The 19,712-nt window shown below is 40.2% G+C and overlaps 1 protein-coding gene across 1 annotated transcript in view; it reads left to right on the top strand.

Moving 5' to 3' along the window:
• DNAH3 (dynein axonemal heavy chain 3) overlaps positions 1-19,712 on the top strand; it is a 483,492-nt gene that overhangs the window by 275,321 nt on the left and 188,459 nt on the right. The window contains exons 28-32 of the mRNA XM_040356847.1: positions 10,565-10,763; positions 11,101-11,209; positions 12,844-12,957; positions 15,937-16,113; positions 18,521-18,612. Coding sequence (XP_040212781.1) covers positions 10,565-10,763; positions 11,101-11,209; positions 12,844-12,957; positions 15,937-16,113; positions 18,521-18,612 — 691 coding nt within the window. The remainder of the gene's footprint in view (positions 1-10,564; positions 10,764-11,100; positions 11,210-12,843; positions 12,958-15,936; positions 16,114-18,520; positions 18,613-19,712) is intronic.

Below are 19,712 nucleotides of genomic sequence, written 5' to 3' on the forward strand. Positions count from 1 at the left end.
GTGTGGATATAAGCACATTTGACAGAATATAATTAAAACATAACATTAAATTACATGATCCATTCCTTTTGCATGTGTTCTTGAAATAATTAAATCCATAGATATGATCTTTAACATGGCCTTGCCATAATGTAAAGCCTCTTTTACTATGCTAAAAAGCCTTTAATTGATTATTTGCTTCTAGAGTGCCATTAAAGTCCATTTGAAATTTAGCAGTATGTACCTATAAGTAACTTTGCTTTTGGGAATTATGGGTAAATGTGAATGTTAGGATTAAATAATCTTTTGTAATGATGTATATTTTTGACTGTTTAAAACAGGCACTCACCAAGCAATTAGTTTTGTCACTAAAATATTATGTTGTATACTAAACCATACGAGTCCACAGTTCAGAGAGTAGTACACAATTAAAGAAAAGTTAAAAAAAATGTGAGTTTGTGTATGGTATGGAAAAAACAAACTTGTTTTTCTCAGAATCTTAAGTCTCTTGGTCTAGGTTTTGGCAGCGGTAGACAGTGCTTGAGACAGGAACACCTAGGAATAGCTCAAGCAGGTTTTTTCTGCACTTTTTTCAGTAAGGCAGCAAACAAACAGTTGTAATGCTTTGGGTAGCAAATACATAGCGTAAAAAAAAAAACTCTGTTTGTATAAGGAAGTAATTTAGCTCATATCATCTGCTGATTGATAGGGTGCTCCCCAATACGTGTTTTGCCAGAAGGTGGCCTTTTCACCCAGCAGCAGGCTCTCATAGTAGAGACAGTGATTTTCTGGATCAGTTGACTCCTCGGCTTAGCCATGGGAAGCTGTACATGGACCCCTTTTTTAAGAAGACACAGGGCTCACCTGTAACGTTACTTCAGGCACTGGATCCTGTGTTAGGCACTCGCCTAGGGCTATGGTGCAAAGCTTTGAGTTGGCCATAGTAGGCTATACAGGTCCAGGTCAGTAATACTACTGCCTGCTGTATCCTTGTTCCTGAAGACCCCCCTAGGGGGTTGCTGAAGCAACAAAGACTGTCTGCATAGACATTATATTCCTTTGGCGCCTTTTTGTACTGCTTTGTTGGTACCCTGCAGGGGCTCTCCCGACCACAATGGTATGTTACTAGGTCTCAGCCCTGTTCTATGGCGCCTGTACTTCTCCCTTCAGGGCTAGTGAAAGCAAGGGGACTGCAACACTTCATGTGTACAGACCCCTCTTATGAGAAACCTTGATACCTTTTTTCTTAAGTCAGGCATCTTTATGGCATGGCCAGAACACTTTTTTAAATCTGTAGCACGACTGAGTAGCAGGACTGCAACCCTTCTGTTCTGCAAATGTACACAGGCCAACAATCTGCCACACCTAAGCTTGCAACGTGGCATCCCTCCTCCCTCTCCCACTCTTGAAGTGACACACCTACCTGCTCGGGGGCCTATGATGACCTAGTCACAGACTGGCTTTACCACTTCTGTTCTACAGTTGATTTATAAGGATGCTGACTCACTTGCATATGTTGGTATTAGGGGTCTAGGGTGTCCTAGCCAAAATTGACAATTACCCTTCCTGCCCTGCAGTGTGTCAATGTTGGGATGGTCTCTATTGTATACTCAGTCATGAAGGGCCTATAAGCCTTTCTGTTTTGCCGTTGGTCTATGAGTAACCCTTATGGGTGTTGGATCACCTTCATGCTGCTGGTGTGGCAGCTTAAGGTGCCCTAGTTAAAATCATGTGTTGACCTTTTCTGCTCTGCAGATGTTCTGTGAGTAATCCGTGTGCACATGGTTTTACTCACATACTGTATGTACGATGGTCTGCAGGCTTTACGTGCGGCAGCCATTGACCCACTATGCTATGCAGTCAGTCAGTGAGTAACTCATGCTTGTACTCTCTCACATATTGGTTGAATAGAAGTGTGGGTGATCTAATCACAGGCAGCCATTTATTCCTGTTGCTCTGCAGATGGTTTGTGAGTTTTGCATATGCCACTTTCTATTGAAAGATCTATCCTTTTGATGCACCGTTGGGGAATTATTCAAAGGACAGTTCCCTTTTAGCATGTGGTATCTAGTGGCTACAAGATGGAATATTGGTTTCTACCTCCGTCCTCACAGGATTAGGGGGCATTCTGCTGCTCTGGTGCAGCTCCTATCTCAGGAGGTCAAAGTCATTGTCCCGGGAAAAAATAGGTTTCTAGGTTTCTGCTAAAACCTGTTAACTGCCCTCACAGCTAAAGGGGGCACCCAACCTGTTTCCGTTTTGAAGGTTCTCCATACCTTCCTCTGGGGTAAAAGATTCCACATAGAAGATTCATGATATGTCAACTCTTTCCTTGCCTGGGTGACTTCCTGGCATCTGTGGAGATGCTGGCTCATGGTGAGGCCTATACCTCCATGTGAGCAGCAGCAAAGTAGCAGAGTTCTCACAGCTATATCATTTCAGTCCTGGCCCAGCATATCGAGGCACAGACCTCCTGAAAAGGTGTACCAGATGCCTGCTCTAGCCTACAACAGTGGTGCTGCTATTTCACATGACCGGCTGCAATAAGGAAGAACCAGGAGGTCTGAAATGGTAGAATACTGTGGTACCATTGCGTTGAGATGTCATAACCTCAAATCGTCTTCCAGCCATTCATGCCAATAGAACAGACAACTTGGAAAAAGGTCTGTGACTGAATAAAGTCCACTTTGTCAGCATGAAAGAAATGATTCTGTGCATTTCATTGAAACCCAATTGCTTGGTACTTAATTGTTTCATTTCATTCTGAATGGACAAATGTGATTTAGCAACACAAATTTAAGTATTTAGTGGGTGAATGTCTAGGCAGTACATGCTTGAACGCCTTCACATAAGTGATCTCTGAATTGGGGTTGTTAAATATATGGAGAAATGCAATATTCATGGACAGATATGTCCTTATCCAGAATTGATCCTACTCTGGTCAATGAAATGTTTTATATGACTGTACATGATGTTCTTTTGTCGAGAAGCCTCTCTGATCACTCTTCCCTGTTACTGATGTCCTATTTGAGCAATATTGCCCATAGAACTGAATGGAATTTATATTTATTTTGGCTCCCACTCCCACTGCCATTGAACCCAATTCTTCTCTCTGAATAAGGGTTCAGCTTATATAGTAATGGTATAGGACACACTCAAGGCTTCTTTCTCATCAAAGAAATTGTAAAGCAAGTACCAGGAAATATGAGTCTGAATTTATGGACTGTTGATGCTGAATGTCAATATGTCCCAAATCCTTATTCTAGCACCCAGGTACAATGGACGAATGCTCAAGTTCTGCTTAAGGACATGGCCCTGTTGAAGGCTGAACATAGGTGCTTCTTTACTCACCAGAAGTATTTCATAGGGAGCAAACTGATCATATATTAGTCAAGGTTACCCAGACTCCGAGGTATTACAACTTTATTGGACATATTATATTTACCTCTGAGGATAGTTTACAACATGATACTCCAGATATCCTAAATGAACTCCATTCCTTCTACTTACAGGTATATACCTTCAAAGCTTGATACAATCATCAGCTTGCTCTTAGAGCAGATCTTCTTTCCAGTAATTACTACCCACGATAGAGAGAAGTTAGATGCACCCTTCACTTTAACCACTTACCGACCGCTGCACGTCGATATTCGTCGGCAGAATGGCAGCGGTGGGCAAATGGGCATACCTGTACGTTTCCTTTAAGAAGCCGTGCGGTGGGCCCCGCGAACTCAATGTTCGCCGGCAGCCCGCGATTGTGTGACAGAGAGGCAGAACGGGGAGATGCCTATGTAAACAAGGCCTTTCCCTGTTCTGACCTAGTGACAGGACAGTGATCTACTGCTCCCTGTCTTCAGGAGCAGTGATCATTGTTGTGTCACTTGTAGCCCATCCCCCCACAGTTCGAATCACTCCCTAGTACACACTTAACCCCTTCCTTGCCCCCTAGTGGTTAACCCCTTTCCTGCCAATGTCATTTACACAGTAATCAGTGCATTTTTATGGCACTGATCACTGTATAAATGACAATGGTCCCACAATAGTGTCAAAAGTGTCTGATGTGTCCGCCATAATGTCGCAGTCACGATAAAAATTGCATTACTAGTAAAAAAAAAAATAATAACCATAAAACTTTCCCCTATTTTGTAGACACTATAACTTTTGTTCAAACCAATCAATTGCGCTTATTTCGATTTTTTTTTTTTTTTTACCAAAAATATGTAGAAGAATACATATCGGCCTAAACTGAGGGAAAAAAAATGTTATATATTTTTTGGGGGATATTTATTATAGCAAAAGGTTAAAAATATATTTTTTTTTTCTAAATTGGCGCTTTGACAATGAGGTGATCAAATACCACCAAAATAAATCTCTATTTGTGGGAAAAAAAGGACGTAAATTTTGTTTGGGTGCAAAGTCACACGACTGCGCAATTGTCCGTTAAAGCGACGCAGTGCCGAATCGCAAAAAGTGCTCTGATCAGGAAGGGGGTAAATTCTTCCAGGGCTGAAGTGGTTAAGGAATTTAAGGAAGCAATGAATTCACTTCTCACATACAAGGCACTGGGCACTGATATCCTGGTGGCCAAGCTCTATAAAAAGTACTATGATGTACTACTCCTTGATACTCTGCTGCCTTTGATATTACCCAACTCCCCACTTTCATGTTAAATGTCACTTTAATTGTAACTCCTAAACCAGGAAAAGTGATGTGACTTAGCCCCAGATTTTCCACTCTCATATTCAGAATGTATAGTCCTGGAGGCAACTGACTCTCCGCTTTGCATGTGGGCGTTGGGCCAAATGGTGTCCTCCCTTGAGGCAGTTTCATTGTTCAATTTTTGCTTCGTACCATTGCAGTGGGACAAGAAGGTGCAGGCTCCAGATTGTCCGTATGCCTGATCAGAAGAACCAAGCTTCCCCATGCTTGGTGGGGCACAGATTTGAAAATAATTTCTCCTTTTAAATTAAAAGGTACTCGCAATGGATGCCAGCCTACTGGTCTAGGGAAGATCCCTAAAAATCAATTGTCGTTTCAACCTCTTGTCTGCATCAGACAATGCCCCGGCTGTTGTATACATCAACCGTCAGGTTGGAACCGGTGGTCTTGCAACTCGCTGAGTGGTAGATCACCTCATTCAAGCCTTGGCTACCGCACATATTCTGGGTGGGGTAAAATGGCAAATGGACTTATTCATCTGTCAAAGTTCTGATTCTGGAATACCAAGGGGAATTCTAGGCTGCTGGGGAGCAGATTTGTTTCCAGGTCTAATGATCCGCTAGTCTTTTGCAGTGGGTGCTCTGACAAATATCCTCTCCCACAATTCTGCCCTGCTTTTCAAGATCCAGATAGAGGGCATTTCGGTAATCCTCATTGCACTGAAATGGACACGGTACTTGTGCATACTCAGATTTATGGCAGCCTCTCCGTGAGCCTTCCAGGGGGAGTCGGCATCTAGCTTCTTTATTGTCTTTGCGATATGGCTTGGCTGTTGACAGGATTCTATTCCTTTTTGTCATCCTTACGCTCTTAGTAAGGTAGAGAATTGACTCCTACCACTTGCTTCCTGCTAATTTGTAAAAGCCTGGGATGGGGTGCCCCCAGTGACATCAGCAAGCGATTAAAAATGTATATTTCAGCCAAGATTATCTAAAGGTAACTTAAATAATAATGCAAAGTACTAGCTAGAAAGGAGTTTGGGCCGTGCCGGGTTAGTGTATTATATGTGATGGCCTGTTTACTGTCCACAGCACAGAGAAGCAGGAACGTATAGGCTTCCTTTCCAAGTACAGAGATTACATTGTGGAATAGTACATATTTTCCTAAGAAGTAAAAAAAAAAAAAAAATTTAAGAAGTCATGAGTATTCCTACTGAGCAATTACTGAATGTAGTGTTCACTTTAAGTTCTGTTTTTAGAAAGGTGCTCTATATTTAGAGTCCACAAAGAGGGTTTAGTTGGCATCTTTATTATTGCATGGATATGACATAGTACAAATAGGTACCTTTGGCTGATTGTGATTTTGAAAAAGATAACATGCCCTAAAGAAATATAAACCCCAAAATTCAATTTATCTCTATATTGTTTACTTAATAGACAGAAGCCTGGAGAATCTGTCAGTTCATGAACTACCGGTATATATTTCATCTTACAGTGCATTTAAACTGTAGCTTCCATTACAGCATACTGTGTAGTAATGGGCAATCACTGATAGGTGTGGAAGAAATAGATGAGTTTGGTGTCATATGGACTCCTGCTGATAATGAGAGAGATGTCGTTTTCTATTGTGTGATTGAAAAAGCTGGACTAGAAAGATTTTTCTTTCCAAAGGTTTAAAGGGGTTGTAAAGGTACAATTTGTTTCCCTAAATAGCTTCCTTTACCTTAGTGCAGTACTCCTTCACTTACCTCATCCTTAGATTTTGCTTTTAAATGTCCTTATTTCTTCTGAGAAATCCTCACTTCCTGTTCTTCTGTCTGTAACTACACACAGTAATGCAAGGCTTTCTCCCTGGTGTGGAGTGTCGTGCTTGCCCCCTCCCTTGGACTACAGGAGAGTCGGGATGCTCTCTACGTTGCAGATAGAGAAAGGAGCTGTGTGTTAGTGGGTGTCCTGACTCTCCTGTAGTCCAAGGGAGGGGGTGAGCATGACACTCCACACCAGGGAGAAAGCCTTGCATTACTGTGTGGAGTTACAGACAGAAGAACAGGAAGTGAGGAGCTCTCAGAAAAAATAAGGACATTTAAAAGCAAAATCGAAGGATGAGGTAAGTGAAGAATGACTGCACTTAGGTAAAGGAAGCTATTTAGGGGAAAAAAATGTACCTTTACAACCCCTTTGAATTGTTTGCGTGACTCACCTAGTATCCTCCGATGATGTAGTGATGGCATATAAATAGTTTTAGGCAGGTTGGAAGAAATTGTCAAGGAAGTTTGTAGACCAGACTGTGTAGACTGCACAGAGGAAACCAAAACGTATGCAAGTGAAAATATCATGATTTAATAAAGTAAGTGAAAATAAACACAACCACCTCAAATAAGCACAGCACAATAACCAACCCACAAATAGAGACCCACAGATAACAATAGACAAATATGTACAATGATGGGAGATACCGTAATCGTAAACAAACCAGGCCGAGGTCATACACAGGGAGATCAACAGATAGGTAAGGATGGGAGATCAACAGGGACAGGGAGAAGACGGATGGATAAGCTGCTGGGCAGGGATCCAAGGTAATCTGGAAAACAGGTCCAGGAAGAGCTTGGGATAGGAATCAGAACGGATCAGGTCAGGTAAGATACAGGCTCAGTCAGGATCGCAGGCTCAATGTCAGGGAGAGAGATACCAAGGCAAGCATGTAAGGGCTCGCTGGGTATTTATAGGACTGCAGTGATTGTCCTCATGTAACAGTTGAGCGGAGGAAGTGCTGCCTGCCCCACACTGCCGGAATACATCCGCTGGTGGACGCCGGTACTACGGCCCATGGATCAGACAGTACCACCAGCAGGTGAGATCCTCCACCATAGATACTGGCTGCAAGAAGACACTTGCTGGTGGACACTAGTACTGCAATCCATAGGGCCAACAGTGCCACCAGCAGGTGAACCCTTTCCTGACAGAAATGCTGTAAAGTAAGAATGCTTTCAAAAATATATTTTAAATGTTTATTTTTATTAATTTACAAAATAAAATGCAAAGTAAGCAAACAGAAAAAAAATCGAAATCAAATCAATTTGGCTCCAAACCAGCATCAATTCTTACAATTGCACACAGTCAGGGATTTTGGTGGATTGGAGTCAGGTATATGATTAACCAACAGACATGATGGACTATCGCGATACCAGAGAGGAATTGTTTACAAAATATTACTGAATATTTTTATTAACAAAAGTAAAAAAATTATTACATAAAATCAATAGATATATATTTTTTGAACATGATAGAATTCAACAATCTCTGTTACTGTAAAGGTCAAGTGGTTGACATGTTTCGCATTCTTGCTTCTTCAGAACCATATATTCTTGACTTATAACAAAAGACCTTAAAAACAAGGAGATATAAGGATCATTAATGCTAGTTAGATTTTTCATGAAAGCAGCAGAGCCATTATCACAATTTATGGTCTTATCAGATGTAAAAAGACTAAATAAAAAGGATGATTTCAACTCGCATATATGAATCCATGAAAATCACTAGTGAAGTGCCAGGTGCGTGGGAGAGCGACTCAATCGGACAAATCCTTCAACAATAAGGGGTCGCTTACCCACGCACGTAGTTTGAAAACGGTCATTACCGGAAACAGAAACAGCTGTGTAAGAGACTTATGCCCCGTACACACCATCACTTTATGTGATGAAAAAAAACGACGTTTTTAAAAATGTCACTTTAAATGACCGTGTGTGGGGGAAAACGTTGTTTTATGTCTTGTAAAAAACGACCAAAAAAAATTTAAGCATGCTTCAATTTTATGTGTCGTTTTTCAAAACGTTGTTTTTTACTTCACAGAAATTGACCGTGTGTAGCAAAAAACGTCGTTTTAAAAGACGTTTTTACACCCCCGCATGCCCAGAAGCGAGCTTCAATGGAAAAAGTGGTGAGAACGTAACCTCGCTTTGCTAGAACATTGTGAGAAAAACGATGGTGTGTAGGCAACTTCGTCTTTGAAAATTGAAGTTTCAAAAACGTAGTTTTTTACTTCACAGAAAATGTCGTTTTTTTTCATCACATAAAGTGATGGTGTGTATGCGGCATTAGAACTGAGTGAGAAACAGCCAAACTCTGTTTGTGGAAGATTGTGGAGATTTTGGAAGACCATCTCATGTCACAGGTCATAAACTATGGCAAGACACAAAGTAGGCAAAGTTCTCAAGGCAGACTGGGGTTTCAAGATGTGCTGTTCAAGCTGTTTTGAAGAAGCACAAAGGAACCAACGAAAAATCACTCACCTTATTTCTACATTCACTCCAGGGTAGGATCCTAGCCTTTATTTGGGTCCAAATACTACCTGGCTGAGCACATTTCACAATTCACAATGCTTTATGTGACCTTTATGGGTGTTTTTTAAAAATCCCCAACTGCACCCCTATCCCAGTTTCGGCTTCTCTGTGGCTCCCCCTAAATTATGCCCCTCCTCCCTCAGCCCCCTTATGGCCCATAGTTGGCGCCTCTGGGACTCAGGCCTTTATTCTGGCAATTTAAGGCCCCCCCTTCCTTCCACTTCTCCCTCTCCTGAACAACCCAATCTTTCCGCAGGGGTTGGACCAACCCCAATCATTTGTCTGGTGGCCTGCCCAAGATTAAAAAAGGGGGAAAAAAAGGTAAAGAGTGCCTTGCCATGGGAACAATGCAAACACTGTCTCCCCCACCAACCTTTACACATTTGAGTGTGTGGGCTGCTGTAAATTAACACTTTTTTTTCCCCCTTCACTTTTACATGCTGCGAAAGCAAAAGCAAAGGTGGCAGTTAACAACAATCACCTTTAAAGGCCTGTACACACGATGCCAAAATCAGATTTGTACGACAAGCTGTCTGATGATTTTCAGATAGTTAGTACGGTGCTTTCGACAGCCGATTTTGCTTTTTCCTCAAACAAAAGCTGGATGTAAAAGAATATAAAAGAAAAATTATAATAAAATATTGCGTCAAACCCAAAATGTGAGCAGCCAACACAACAATAAGACTAATTATGAATAAATATAAAATAAAAAAGTGTAGCGCTGAAAATGTGTTAGGTATGTGACTCCAACTAAACCTTAGAGAAGTGAAATGGATGTGTGAAACGCAACATAAATAATACACAGTGAGGGTATGTAAAGGGTCTCATGCGATATAAAGTCGCAGAAGGATCTCCAAAAGTGTTGACAGTGAATGGTATAATATGTGACTACTAAACCCCAGTGTCAGATGGATATAGTGCACAGTGGATAATTGCACCCGGGAGTGACTTCATCTTCCAGGAATGAGGGAGAGAAAAGGATACTCTTACCTGAAGTGATGGACCCAACTCGCCATATGGCGGTGGATCTCCCAGGGATGTATCCAACACACATGGAATCAATCAGGCGCTCACAAAAAATCCTGCAAGTCCTTCCTCTGCAAGCAGGTATTGGATCCAGAAGGCCAGTAATTCCGGAAATAGATGGTGTTTCTGAGCCCTGAATGATCATAAGCCCAGTTCTCTGAGATGTGTCGCCTCCGAGGGTTGGTATTAGATCTTCACTAAAGCCAGCAACCATATCAGTGCACTTCAGCCAGGTGGATGTGCAGACTATAAATGATGCTCCTCAACATACAAAAATGTAGTGCATGCATTGTGATGTGCAGGTTCATTAGGATACCATTGAAGTATAATGGAATTGCAACTTATCCACATGTGTACGGTGTGTTACCACACAGTATGGTAACTCATGCACTTCAATACATGTTACCACAAAATGTAGCTATAAATGAGCCCTTAGTTGGACTCAATCCCTGTGCGCAAATTCTGGGTACTATATTCAAATGCAACAATATGCTGAATCTAAACAAGTTTCAATGAGGTTTACAAACAGGTAACATAATAATATTGTGCAATTTTCCACAGCTCGTGATGTTGTTGAAAAGCTGGCCCAGGATAAAGTGACTGACCTAAGTGATTTCCAGTGGATCTCCCAACTTAGATACTATTGGGAAAACCGAGACGTCATGGTCAGAATGATCACTACTGAAGCCAAGTATGGTTACGAGTATCTCGGTAACTCCCCGCGTTTAGTGATAACTCCACTAACTGATCGCTGCTACAGGTATGGATGTGAAATACAACTCAGTGTCCTGTGTTGCTAAAGTAACCCCAGTAATTGGAACAAAAAAAGTATAACTGAGTTTTATATTATGAAGTAGTTAGACTTTTTACAGATTTAATAATGAGTTATATGCAATGCCTAAAATGATTCTGTAAGCCCATTTCCTCCTATCAATGAGCAATTAATTGTGTTTATTCTGACATGTGCACTTGTTTGCTCTAGCTGTTCCTTGCCTTTGTTTTCTAATATTACTTTGGATATTTCAATCATCATTATTAAAGATAATGACATTGATGAGAACTTCATTATTATGAAAGATTTCTTGCCTCTGCTACAGAACATTAATGGGCGCATTGAAGCTAAATCTTGGTGGCGCGCCAGAGGGTCCAGCTGGAACTGGTAAAACAGAAACTACAAAAGATCTTGCTAAAGCACTGGCCAAACAGGTAATCTCTTTTTAAATAGTAACTTTACAGATCAATCTGTTTAGTTTAGGGGGCAACCTGCAGCCTGTGTATGTTTATTCATATACATTTTAGAAAATATATTTGTCTATATGCTAATTAGACTTCTCTTCACTTTCCTGTTCTGTCATTCTGTAATCATCTTGTGGTTATTCAACTTGTATATTTTTTCTTTCAATATCATTTTAATGTACCTATAGGCTGGGTTTCTAAATAAGTCGGAGATATACTTAAAGTGATTGTAAACCTCAGACATGAAATATGAACAAAGTATATAATTCTATAGTGTGTACTTGTCTCAATTAAAGGGGTTGTAAAGGTACACTTACCTCATCCTTCGATTTTGCTTTTAAATGTCCTTATTTCTTCTGAGAAATCCTCACTTCCTGTTCTTCTGTCTGTAATTCCACACAGTAATGCAAGGCTTTCTCCCTGGTGTGGAGTGTCGTGCTCGCCCCCTCCCTTGGACTATAGGAGAGTCAGGATGCTCTCTACATTGCAGATAGAGTGTGTTAGTGGGCATCCTGACTCTCCTGTAGTCCAAGGGAGGGGACGAGCACGACACTCCACACCAGGGAGAAAGCCTTGCATTACTGTGTGGAGTTACAGACAGAAGAACAGGAAGTGAGGATTTCTCAGAAGAAATAAGGACATTTAAAAGCAAAATCGAAGGATGAGGTAAGTGAAGGAGGACTGCACTAAGGTAAAGGAAGCTATTTAGGGAAAAAAAATTGTACCTTTACAACCCCTTTAAGAGCTTTCCAGGAAATAAAATGGCAGTGTTTACATCTGATGGAGCTGAAAGTGATGTCATGACCTCCCGGGATCATAGAGATGGCCAATCTCTTCGACCAGCTCTGTGGTAACCCACCGCTGAATTGGATCTCGGGCTATGAGATCACACGGGAGAGCCCGGAGAGGTGTCGATGGGCATCCCCACCCTCTGCCAGTAAAAGCAACACAGTGGCTAATCAGCTCCTAGGTTTGCTTTTACGTTAGAGGGAATTGCCGGCTGAAAATAAAGATTTCTGGACGATGCCTGTAGCTGCACGCATCCTCCAGACATCTCCACTTCAAGTCCAGGACACCATATGACGTCCTACGGGTGGGAAGTGGTTAAATGAACAATGCAGTGAAAGTCCATGTCAATTTTGTTTGAACTTATTTGGCTTATTTTTTTTGTTTTTCATTAGTACCGGTATATTGTTTAGTAAAGAGTAATAATGATATGCCAAGTACAAAAAACATTCCAGCTAACCATATTTTAACTTCCATGCATTTAGATCAGTCAGAGCAATGACAGGTGCCGGATATAGCTCATTTTAATTTTTTTTGTCATTGCACATATTAATTTGTAAATTCACTTAATTTGTATCCTGTATGCAATATCTCTAACACCTCTGTTACTGGACACCTCAGTATAGAAATATATTGATAAGACATGTATAAGTCAATATAGCATTACATTAATTTTTTTAATTGCTTTTATAAAATTAGATGGCATAGCAGATAGAAAGATAAGAACAGTTCTATTCACCTTTTTTTAATAAGGTGTTAATCAATAGTAAACAGCATGATAAAATTACAGTCTTCTTTTCTTTTGATTTCCCACACAGTGCGTTGTGTTTAATTGCTCAGATGGCCTTGACTATAAAGCTATGGGTAAATTCTTTAAAGGTCTAGCACAGTCTGGAGCTTGGGCATGTTTTGATGAATTCAACAGAATTGAGGTAAAAATTCATTGCGAAAATGTGCTAAATAATTTTGTTTATAGAGGTTTGCATTTACAGGAGCAGTCCACTGAACAGTTTAAATAGTGAAGAGTATTTATTGTTTTATTTATTTCAGATACTTGTATAGCGGCGTCAATTTACGCAGCGCTTTACATACACATTGTACATTCACATCAGTCCCTGCACTTAAGGAGCTTACACTCTACTTATATAAGTGAAGTTTGTAAGTCTTTATCATCTTCAAGATGTTAAGCAGTTTGGGTTCTCTTGCTGTCTGTTTCCATCTATCTGCTCTAAGGGCCCACTCACACTTGTGTGACTTGTCATGCGACTATGGATATAAGTCGCATGACAAGTCACAGCCCATTGTTTGCAATGGCATCTGTTCAGATCGATGTGATTTAAAGCAGTTGTAAACCGCAGCTGTGTGGCTTGTGAAAAAAAATATTATAATAATAAACTCACTGCTGAGAGGGTTGACATGTTCACCCCCATCTTTCTTCTCCCGGGTTCACGCTGTTACCTGTGTATTATATTTAATATTTAATATCTTAAAGATATGATGTGGGTTAAATGAGTGTTCTATGACCAAGAGTCAAAGCTTTAACACAAAAACAACATTTATTGGTAAGTAGTTGAAAGACACCATCATCTATCTATAGTCTACAACAAGGAAGAAAATGTTAGGTTAAAATAAAAGGGTACATAGTATATTCATCAAAATAGAAACAGCAAAATAAACATATGACAAGCAGTTATACCTTAAGTGCTGGGAGCTGACCTGATATTTACCAGTAGTGATGTGTTTGGGCCCAGGTCAGACTCATGACTCCTCTACTCTGTGTGTACCTCATACTAATATAGGCCCATCTCTCATTGACTTGAACTGGGCCCCCCTAATTGGTAATTATATTACCCCTCTCCTCCCTCCGGGTGTATCTCCTCCAAGATTGGACAATTTCCCCTTCCCATTAATTTAGCACAGCTCAGCCCCTCACTAGCACCTCCTCTCTTGGGGAGATAATTAGTTTGAAGAGAAATTAATTAAAGAGAAGGTCATCACCTTCTCTTGAATGGGGCACTTAACTGTGCATGGTCATAGCCGGGGCAACTTGTCCATTCCTGAACAGATCAAAGAAATATTCTCAGCATATTAAACACCCTTTGAAGTGTATAAAGGGTTGGTTAACACAAGGGACTACAAGGCCTCTAGCTCACAGGTGTCAAACACAAGGCCCGCAGGCCGAATCCGGCCCTCCAGCCCATTTCATGTGGCCCTTGCACCTATTCTGCAGCTGCCGGAGAGCTCCAGCCTTCCTCTGGTCCTCCTCCAGACCCTTACTTTTTGCTTTCAAGCAATGCATCCAGCTTCTTCTCAGCGGGAGCATAATGTAAGGGGTGCCCTGTGATGTAAGGGAGAGTGGGAGACTCAACTTCTGATGGTGGGGTGGCTGTTGACATCTAATGTAAGGGGATGCACTGGTATATCTAATCTTACAGATACAACCGGCCCTTTTGATGGCAATCATAATGCTGATGCGGCCCACAATGAAATTGAGTTTGACACCCTTGATCTAGCTAGTGAATTCAGCCCCGTCAAGTCTCCACTATAGTATTCAAATCAGACAGTATCTCTTCCTTGCATTTGAATTTACGACGGGTAAATAGCAGAGCATCTCCCATAACACACACACGCCTAACATTCCTGCAAGTCAAAAGGAACTGTTAAATTAATTAGGTTCTCAATCTAAAGCTGGTCATATGTGTACAGCTAGCTAGGTTAACCCCTTACCAAAAACAATGAGATATTCATTTTACAAACAGGTAGGACTTATTATAGTCTTACCTGTAAGTAAAAATTACCAAGCTGGCTTTACTATCGCTTGAATGTCACAGCAGTTTTGAAACGGTGCCTGCACTCCTTTGGTGCAACTTTTGATGTGGCTTGGTCCAGAGAATGTAAAGTCGGATCAAAGTCACACCAAAAGCTGCTCCAAAGTCACAAAGTCATAAATCGTGCAAGTTTGGAGACACACTAATGTGAATGGAGCCGTATGCCCTGTACACACGTTCGGACCTTTGTCCGACCAAAATCACATCGATGGAATTCCATCGGAGGAAAAGAGAATATATTCTCTATGTAATCTCAGATGGAATTCATCAGAATTTTCAATGGAATTTCTCTGATGGGGCATACACACGGTCGGAATTTCCAATGGAAAAAGTCAGTCAGACTTTTTCCATTGGAAATAACGATCATGTGTACGAGACATAAGTTGCAGATCCATAGCAGTCCCTGGGTGATCTAATATCTAAATAGAATTTGCATAATGACAAGGATACGCAAAAGTCTCAGCAGTATAGAATGCAGGACCAAGATAATGGCAGCAAATGTGTTAGATATATTTACTCACCAAGCCACTCCCGACATCTGAAAGCATTGTCCCATTAGTGTCAATTGATGTATTTGGTGGACTTTAAGCCAAATAAAATTGACCCTATGGCTGTACTTAAAGAGCATCATTAAAGTTGATTGGATGGGTCATAAATTGGTAATGTTGATGCTATCCTGTTGTAAAGATCTTTGTAACTGTCAGCATAGAATGGGCAGTAAATAATTATTAATACTAATAAAGGGGAACCTGTCTAGCACTCTAAGCTTCTAAAGTTATCAGCTCAGAGATAGAGAGATGACAACTGACGTCTCTTTGCCCATGGAGACAGAAAAGGGTCAGGGCCTATATGAGATAAAAGGTGGAATAACGCATTTTTTTTATTATTATTGCAGTGTAGATAAAAATGATATTGACTACATATTTTTTTCCTGTTGAGGGTGCATTTACTGACAGAATATGTAATTGGGAAACATGCTTAATAAATGTGATAAAATGTGGAAAGATAATAATCCAAACATTTTCAAATCTAATATTGATTTTGTAAAATACAAGCTGCCTGTAACAGTCTCTCTTTATGTAGGTTGAGGTGCTGTCCGTAGTGGCCCAGCAGATTCTCAGCATACAGCAGGCAATCATAAGGAACATGAAGACTTTCATGTTTGAAGGAACAGAACTGACCCTCAATCCAACCTGTTGTGTGTTCATCACTATGAATCCTGGATATGCAGGTCGAGCTGAACTTCCAGACAATTTAAAAGTATGAAATCATTTCTTCCAATAAGCAACATTGTACAAGGCAACAATTATGAAGTTCTATTTTGTTGATTTAATGTAGTCAGAGCAAAAAGGCAATATCTCATTGATAAAGGGTATTTACTGGACAACATTATGGAGCATTATGTGTCCTTGGTTAGCAATGGGAAGCTTTGCTGCAACAGCACTGACACCCTTGTACTGTGTTTTGTTTAGTATTAGGCTCGGTTCACACTGCTGTGATGCGAGAACCCGTGCAAATCCGATACGGGTTTCCGCATCGCATACAACTCCCAGGCAGTTCACATTGCCCTATGCGAACCAGTACAGGTGTCAATACAAAGTTAATAAAAACCCCTAGATCGGTACGCATATCGCAGTGCAAACTGTCAATTCGGACAGGAATCGGATCACATGGGTGTGTACATCCATGCAATCCGATTCTGGTGCGGACCAAAGAAAGGGTCCTGCGTGACTTTGGCAATGTAAATTCAGCCATATAATCTGTATGGCTGAATTTGCATTGCACAGACATCGCATGTGATTTACACAGCAGAGCGGTGCAAATCACATGTGATGTCTGACATCGCAGCAGTGTGAACCCGGCCTGAGTGATTGGTGAATCTACCTGGGTTTAAGTCACCAAGAGTATGGTGAATCTTTTTTTGAATTTCAGCAAACCTGAGCTTTGCAAGGTGAATCCCATTGAAGTATATGGGGGCAAATCATGTTAAATTCTGGCTATTGCTAGGGCTAATAGGCAAACTACTGTAGAAAATAAAGACATGGGAAGCTGGACACAGCAATTGGGGATATGTACCTATGAAACAAATGAAAACAAAAATACCATACAGTCGGGAGAAGGTCTATTCATGCAGCTTTGCGTATGGTGAATCTTTTTTTGAATTTCAGCAAACCTGAGCTTTGCAAGGTGAATCCCATTGAAGTATATGGGGGCAAATCATGTTAAATTCTGGCTATTGCTAGGGCTAATAGGCAAACTACTGTAGAAAATAAAGACATGGGAAGCTGGACACAGCAATTGGGGATATGTACCTATGAAACAAATGAAAACAAAAATACCATACAGTCGGGAGAAGGTCTATTCATGCAGCTTTGTGGGCATTATTGAAAATACACAGATCCATTAAATAATATGTTTGGAGTGCCTTAAAGCTGTATGTTGTGTTGCAGAACAGTATGATTTTCACAGTCTCTGTGACAGCAAACACTGGCAGCTCATATATTTGGCTCTGGAATTAATGTTTTTCTGTCACAATTGGCTTGGCTTACATATAGCAGCAGCATCTCAATCTGACCCACTTTGACCATTAGATAGAAATTTTCCAATAGTTCACTGTGGCTCTCCCTGTTCTCACTCATACAAAGCTGTTCAGCTGCTGGATAACTTCTATCAAGCTCTTATTAAGAATTAAGAGACTGCATATAATACAGCAGTAAAATATCAGCCAGCAGCAGGACATTTTAATGAGCAAAGCTAGGCCCAATTGTAATTTTTAGAGACAACGAATTAAAATACTGCAGGGGATACAGCAAAAGTGTCCAACAGCAGTCCAGGACCATTTTAAATAGAGTTAATAGGCCTAACTGGTGTATGCCTAAATTTTTAACATGCTATTTAAAGTAGTATGCCCATTCTCACTGGAGTAATGAAAACTTTTTAGCATTTTTAGCATGAGAACATCTTTTAATCATGTACTGCTTGTTGCTTAGAGTAGATGTAAACCCGATTCATGAAATCTGAGCTGGGCACATATATCTGCAGTATTTTGTTATCTCTTTTCAATGAGCTAAGTCTTATAGCTTTCTTCTGAATGGTTCCTCTGTTATCAGCCTGAGAACTCCTGACATATTTTTTTACTTTTTAGACAAAAGCAGCCTGAATCTTTTGTCAAAGGAGGTTGCTAAAATAGAGTAGCAGAGAGCAGCTCCTATTACAAAACAGCTCTGAGAGTCTCTGCCTATGATGAGAGGGGGCGTGTGCCTTTCCTCCAATCAGCAATGTTGGCTATCTTGGCTGTATGCCCAGACATCACACTCTGTGTTAACCAGGAAGAGAGAATCTCCTAACATGATCTCAGCTTTCTAAACAGTATATAAATGTGAAGACAGCAGATATACATATAGAACCTATATAGGGAGATTTGGTGAATCTCTGTGTATCATCTGAGGCTGTTCACTTCACTGGGTGTATGGAGTGTTTACATCCACTTTAAGGTATTTATAAGGCAACGTCAAATTTGATTGTAATATCTCAAAAGCAGGTCCCTCCTAACCCTCTTGTCTTGAATCATATTTTAATTGTACTGTATTTCTTTATCTCATAAAGTGCTTCTGGCTAAGCTGTTGGTATATGAATCCTGAATAATAATAATAATATTTTTTCCTAGGCATTATTTAGAACAGTGGCCATGATGGTCCCGGACTATGCACTTATTGGTGAAATATCACTTTACTCCATGGGTTTTTTGGATTCTAGAAGGTAAGTTCAAGTTTAAATAAACAATATATTAAGATGTCAGTAATGAAATCAGAGCAAGGGACAGGCATGAATAAACCATACCGCATAACTGGGAGTGTTTACAACAGATAGCTTTTATTCATATGGTTCAAACATAAAACAAATCTATTGGTGTAACTGCTGATTAATATTAGCTGGAGTTGGGCTTTAATTTGTTACTTAACCAGTTGAGGACATTGGGCCTTATCCTACTGCCCTGTTGCCACTCCCTTCCTCTCATTTATTAGCAATTTCTGTCTGCAAAAAACACACAATAGGGCACAACTCTTTGTGCATTACCACCATACAATTTATTAAATTCCAAATAGCAAATGGATACTCACAAACATAAAATATCAACAGGCTTATAACTCATATTCTTCAGCTTTGGGTGGTAGGTCCCATCACAAAATCTAACATGTTTCGGAGTCATGCCCCCTTCCTCAGCAAATTCTGTCTGTCGAAATGACAGCCGGGAGTTACTGCTACTAAAACTGCTACTTTTGAAAACTGACCTGCTGGCACAGTGTTTATAGGACTGTTTATGACTGAAATAGAAAGTAACAAAGCAACATTGTTACTTTTGTATTTACTCTGTTCCATTCTTCTTCAGATCAAAGGCATACGTTTCAATCTGTGTATGATATCTGTTAAAGCAAGCTGACAATTATTATAATAATTGCCGTAAACAGCCCTAATTAACTCCATCTTCCCTTTCTCTCCAAAGCTATTCTTCCTGCTGAATTCCTATTTTCCTACTCCTTGACCCTTTCACTGCCAGAGTCATTTTTGAGTTTAAAAAATCATTTTAGGCCAGAAGATTAGATAAAACCCCAAAGCATTATATATTTTCTGAAAGCAGATACCCTGGAGAATAAAGTTGTCATAGTTCCAATTTTTTTGTAACACAATGTTAGCGAAATGTTTTTTTAAGAACGAATTTGTATTAAAATAATACATTAAAGTAAATTTTAGGGCACAGAAATGCATTATATTACCCATTTTTTTTAATAAAATATAAAAAATTAGGTTGCACTGTGTAAATAGATAGCCAATATGTCAAGCCTTAAAAATGTATGCGC

Source organism: Rana temporaria, chromosome 6 (assembly GCF_905171775.1).
Source record: "Rana temporaria chromosome 6, aRanTem1.1, whole genome shotgun sequence".
NCBI classification, from domain to species: domain Eukaryota; kingdom Metazoa; phylum Chordata; class Amphibia; order Anura; family Ranidae; genus Rana; species Rana temporaria.